The 6,478-nt window shown below is 32.6% G+C and overlaps 1 protein-coding gene across 1 annotated transcript in view; it reads left to right on the forward strand.

Annotated features, from left to right (window-relative positions):
• Positions 1–4,756: 4,756 nt before the first annotated feature.
• The window catches only part of LOC107756461 (electron transfer flavoprotein-ubiquinone oxidoreductase, mitochondrial-like), a 9,611-nt gene continuing 7,889 nt past the window's right edge, over positions 4,757–6,478 (forward strand). Inside the window, 2 exon segments of the mRNA XM_016573566.1 lie at positions 4,757–4,952; positions 5,533–5,679. Of these exon segments, the coding sequence (XP_016429052.1) occupies positions 4,922–4,952; positions 5,533–5,679 (178 nt within the window). The 5' untranslated portion in view covers positions 4,757–4,921.

Here is a 6,478-nt window from a genome sequence, read left to right on the forward strand (position 1 = left end):
TATAATGCACTTCACAGCACTGTAATTTGGAATAAAATGTAATTGAAATAGTAAAGTATACAGTATATCATGATAGTAATTAATACATTTAATTGTGCAGATTTATACAGTATCAAAGTAATGAGATATTAACAAGTATCACCTTTGAATGAGAATTATATAAACAAAATGATAATACATTATTTAATAAATTATAAAAAAAATATAAAGTTTAAAGTTTGTGTTATATTAACCATAATTTAGAAAAACATTGCTTTATTGTCATGCAAACAATGCTACAATGATTAAAAAAGGTCGTCTGTTTATGGTCTTAAAATACACTACCATTAAAATGTTTTTGAACAGTAAGATTTTTAATGTTTTTTAAAGAAGTCTGTTCTGCTCACCAAGCTTGCATTTATTTGATCCAAAGTACAGCAAAAACAGTAACATTTTGAAATATTTGTACTATTTTATAACTGTTATCTATTTGAATATATTTTCAAATGTAACTTATTCCTGTGATTTCAAAGCTGGATTTTTATGAATTTTTCCAATAATATTCTGATTTGCTGCTCAAAAAACATTTAGCCTATTATTATTATGTTGAAAACAGCTCAGTAGATTTTTTTTCAGATGTCTTTGTTGAATAGAAAGTTGAGAAGAACAGCATTTATCTGAAATAGAAATCTTTTGTAACATTATAAATGTCTTTATCATCAATAAATAAATAAAATAAAATATACTGACTCCAAGCTTTTGAATAGTATAGTGTTAATGTTAACAAAAGCTTTTTTATTTCAGATAAATGCTGATCTTTGTATTTATCAAAGAATCCTGAAAAAAAATTTACTCGACTGTTTTAAATACTGATGCTGATGAAAAAAAAAAAAGTGTTTCACAGCAAATCAGCATATTAGAAAGATTTCTGAAGGATCATGTGACACTGAAGACTGGAGTAATAATGCTTAAAACTTAGCTTTGATCACAGGAATAAGTAACATTTTAAATATATATTCAAACAGAAAGCAGTTCTTTTAAATAGTAAAAATATTTCACAGTATTACTGCTTTTGCTGTATTTTGGATCAATTAAATGCAGGCTTGATGAGCAGAAGAGAATTCTTTAAAAAGCATTAAAAATCTTACTGTTCAAAAACTTTTGACTGGTACTGTATGCTTATCTTTTTGCAATATTATATCAGAATATATTACTTTTTATTTTGGGGTGAAATATGACCTGACGTGTTTTTGTGAGATTCGCCCAGATACAAAGACCACTTAATTGATATAGCGACCTCTGAGCATGCAAGGCTTTTATGTTGGTTGACTCCACTTTAGGGACCCATTTATAAAGAGCTGTCAACTAATTATTAATAAAACACTATTAGTGACACTTTCACAGTGCTCCTCTCGTACATGTGGAAGGATATCATTTACAACTGTGATCATAAAAAAAAATGTTTTCTGGCACGGTCAACTCACCGAAAGAAGAGAATATTTTCATGTTTCCCTCAAGAAAATTCTGTTTTTGTGACATGACATTTTCAGAGATTACCTTTTAGTTTATGAATGTAAAGAAAAAAAAATAAAACAACTAATTTTTCAAAAATATTTTTTTTGTTATTTCAATGTTTGAGTGCAATGCTTTCACAGCTCACTATTTCAGAAGGTTGTTGATATATTGCTTCACACCAAACACACCTGTGTGACTAAATTTAGGTGAAGCTCCCAAATGATTCACATGTGGGAGAATGTTCTGTGCTATAGGTGTGAAGACATATGACGTTATAAGTATGTGAATCGCTCTTATGCATATGGCGATATCTCTATTTTCAATACATAAATATATTTCTCCTACATGCATTCTGTGCTATTCACTGATCATCAATGTTTTGTTTCTAGTAATTAAAACTCACAAATGCCCCATAAGCAGCCCGTATTAATCATTTTTCTTAACTTTTCCCTAATTATTTGTGGGACTGATACATGCTGTGATGATAGGGGTTATCATGTTTTATCACCATGTAGAATTTAATTTTCTTATATGATGTGGAAAAGAGTAAAGTGAGCAATTACGCTAAACACAGACTGTTGCAAAAAATATAAGAGTCAATTTCACAAACACTTAAAAAATAGCTACGGTTCATTGCAAAGCCCTAAGTCCAGAAAGTCATCTCAGACACAGGCCTGGTTTGGCAGACCCAAACATGTCTGACTGAAAATGCAAGCCAGATCAAACCAGATGCACACTAAAACAGAGAGAGAAAAAACTGGACCCTAAACAGAGAATATGCCTATAAATAGGTCAGTCAGACTCACACACTGTGACTGACCTGGACTGGAAATGTCTTGACCATGTATGAAGCCTGTGTCGGCATGGAGACAGGCAGACAAATTAGGTGACCCTATTGCACATTAAATAAAGTGGAAACAGAGCTTCACTGACTGACAACTTGCCATAATTATGGGTGAATCTTATGAAATCTGTCAAGAACATTCTTTCAGAAACTTAAACAAATCTTAACTATTCCAGCCAGTGTATATTATTAACTGCTTAATTTTACATTACATTTACATTTAGTCATTTAGCAGATGCTTTTATCCAAAGCGACTTACAAATGAGGACAATGGAAGCAATCAAAATCAACAAAAGAGCAATGATATACAAGTGCTATAACAAGTCTCAGTTAGCTTAACGCAGTACACGTAGCAAGGTTTTTAAAAAAAAATCATATAATAATAAATTTTTAATAAATAATATAAAATAATATAAATAAATAATAAATAAAAATAGAGCAAGCTAGTGTTAGAGGCCTTTTTTGCTTTTGTTAATTGTAGCCTATAATAAATAAAAAGAAAACAAATAGATAGAATACAAAAAGATTAGATAAACAGAGGTGTGACGTGCGTTCTTTTCGGCTCATTAAAGATTAATCTTGCTGCCAATAATTTGCATGAAAACAAAGTCACGATACAAAAACAAATATGCAGTGGTCTGGTCCCCAAAATTGGCTTCTTCGTTGTTTAAAGTTTTGGAGAAAGTAATATGGTCTGTGATGAAAATATTAGATAATACCGGAGTTATGTCTTTTGAATCTTTTTGTTCCAAAATTAATTTATTTGACAGAAAATAGTATGATAACATCATCAAAGCTATCCCACAATCTATAATTCAGATGTCTTGTAACTTATCTCAAAATAATGTTACACCTTGTTAGTGCTGTCAAATGATTAATTGTGATTAATATCATCTGAATAGTATATGTGCGTGTACTGTGTATGTATATACAAACACACACACATGTATATAAGAAAAATATGTTACATTTATACAAATAGATAGAATACAAAAAGAATAGAGAAGCTAGTGTTATTTATTAAATTTTTTTAATAAAACAAGCAGTTAGTAAATGAATAGCGTGCAAGTCTAAAAGGGGCAAGTTTTTTTTTTTTTTTAAAGAATAGAATTAGAATAGGACAGAAAATAGTATGATAACATCATCAAAGCTATCCCACAATCTATAATTCAGATGTCTTGTAACTTATCTCAAAATAATGTTACACCTTGTTAGTGCTGTCAAATGATTAATTGTGATTAATATCATCTGAATAGTATATGTGCGTGTACTGTGTATGTATATACAAACACACACACATGTATATAAGAAAAATATGTTACATTTATATATAATATAAATTATATGAATACAAATATATACATATATTTTCAAAATATATGCTGTATGTGTGTGTATTTATAAATACAGTACACCCACAACTATTATGAAACTTTTATTACTTATATTTAATCGTTTGACAGCACTACACCTTGTCTTCCTCAGCTTTTGGTGAATGGAGTTTCTCTTGCTAACCTAACGTTACCCAATATTGTAATCCGGAAAGTCTTTGTAAAGGATTTGTATCCTTTTTCTTCAAATAAAAATTTAATCTTTTAATATGAAGATAAAATTTAAAGAACAAAAATCTAACTTTCCAGTTGCACCAAAAGCAAAGGAAGTCCACTTTAAAATTCTTAATGGAATATATCCTTCTAGAGAATTTTTAAGGTGTCGATTTGGTCTTGATGTTAACAACTGTTCCTTTTGTGTGGATCAAATTGAAACTACAGACCATCTTTTTTATGATTGTAAATTTGCCTGTACCTTTTGTGAAGATTTGCATTATTGGCTTTTTCCTAAATTTGAAGATTCACCTGTTTTAACAAAGGGAAAAATGTGTTATTTGGTTTATTTTTGAAAGATATAACACATGACATGAAAAAGTAATTCTCCAAAACCATCACCCTCTGTTCCTCTCTGGTGGAATGAGCTGCCAACCTCCACCTGAACTGCTGAGACCTTTTCCACAAGTACAAAATCACCCCACACTATTAACCAATACACCTACACACTCACTCTCAATCAATCAATCAATCAAAAAATAAATAAATTCTGCATTTCTCCTCTTCTTTAAAAAAAAAAAACAGTTTCAGGCTCTTTCACACATTTCTTCACTCCTCTTTTGTAAGTCACTTTGCATAAATGTAAATGTTTATCATCATCACTATTATTTTACTATTATTATTCTTACATTTATTTTAGTAATTGCCTGTTTGTGTATCCCAGATTGCAGAGCGTCCCCTACAGCCGAAAGTAAATGTTTTCCTGACAGCTAAATTAATTGACAGATACACTTCGCCATCATGAACACCGAATAACTCTTATCCATATGAGTTTATGATCAGCAGTCATTCGCACGGTTTTTTTTTTTATTCCGGCGCGGTTTTGTGACGTCATTCTGAGCTGCGCAACAGACGCGCTGAGTTTGTTATGACACTTTTGTAACAGAGTAAACCGGAGTGGTATTTGTTTGTCCACACTCAACCTGGAAAACCACGGGAAGCACTTGACCAGAGTCACGGCCGCACATTCAGCTCATAGATGTTTCCAGCCTGTAGATATTCCCTCCAAGGTACTGTCACACTTTCACTGACGTGTAGCCAGAACGCTAACCAAACGTTATAAACCTTTGATTCTACAAACCTGAGAGCATATATACTGTCCTATTAAGTTGTTATTAACCATGTTTACACGGGACATGGCAAGAATCATGTGTTTAACTGTAGGTTTATCCGTCTAGCTAGCTCACAGAATCCTGCAGCTGTTCAGTCACAGGGAAAGTAGGGTAAAGGTCACTCGCATATCGGTAAGAATGTCCTTGTGTCTGAGAAATGAACACTTTAAGAACGCGTTTCTGCATTAAATATAAACATGGAACTGATTTTTGTAAGCAAACAATTACTGATTCTTTTAGATAAGACCTCAGTTGGCCTGGAGGATTTTGTAACATCTTATCCTGTTATATAAGTTGATCCATTTAGTTTAGATTAACTTTATTGATATACTTACATGCGCAATAGACACTATGTATACACTATGTGTGTTTGTTATACTAAACTGTTTGTTAATCCGATATGAAGTTTGTATTTAACTGTATGAGAATGGTCTTGTCTGTGACCTAATTGTTTTGCCTTTTATTTGTGTTTTTGCAGCACGGAGGTGTGTAGGTGCACTGAAGGCAGTTCAAACGGAGCATGTCGCTCCTCAGGTGTACTCCACACGGAGTTCCTCCTCCACTGTGCCACGAATTACCACACATTACACAGTGTACCCCAGAAATAAGGACCCACGATGGGAAGGTCAGTTCTGTGCTACATGTTACCTCATCACTTTATCCTCTTTAGGGTGAGAGCGAACACATTTTGATTGGATAGGAGTCATAGGACAGAGAGAATTTCAGATTCTGGATTTTATTTACAGCAAAACCTGGTAATTTACAAGAGAATGAGTGTGTGTGTATTTGTGTGTATAGTATATAAATAATAAATAATTATCCATGTGTATGTGATATGTGGCATGATATTATAACTATTTTATATATTGCTTATAATATTATGTATGTATTATATAATAAATATTAGGGCTGCACGATAAATCGCATGCGATATTTAACGCGCATCTCGTCAGAAAGCCGGTTCTGTAATCAGCGGTAAATCTCCATCACGTGCGTGCTTTCACGTTGAGCAGCATTAACTACACAGATGCTGTGTCTCATTTAGAAGGTTGCGCCCTCCGGAGGTCGAATCCTCTGGAGGTCGCATCCTCTGTAGGATGCATATACGAAGTGTCCTCAACCAAGAATTAAACGAGACGGCCTTCGTAGGACAGGCGGAAAAGGAAACGGGAAGTATCACGTTGCTATGCCAACACATTTAGAGCATCGTTGCGCTCTCACACTACTTAAATGAAGGAAAATTATTTATAAATTTGGAAAGTAATTTGAAAAAAAAAAATGCTTTTACTTGTTTTATTTTGTTCAATGCTTGAGGAGCTGCAGCGTACGTACAGCAGACATCTGTTAGAGAACAAAAGTAGGAGGATATTAAGAACAAAGTTTATCCGTTTTTACCCGAGGCGATTTAAGGTAAGTTGTAAACA

The sequence above is a fragment of the Sinocyclocheilus rhinocerous genome, unplaced genomic scaffold (genome assembly GCF_001515625.1).
Source record: "Sinocyclocheilus rhinocerous isolate Xijiao unplaced genomic scaffold, SAMN03320098_v1.1 scaffold111, whole genome shotgun sequence".
In the NCBI taxonomy this organism is placed as follows: Eukaryota; Metazoa; Chordata; class Actinopteri; order Cypriniformes; family Cyprinidae; genus Sinocyclocheilus; species Sinocyclocheilus rhinocerous.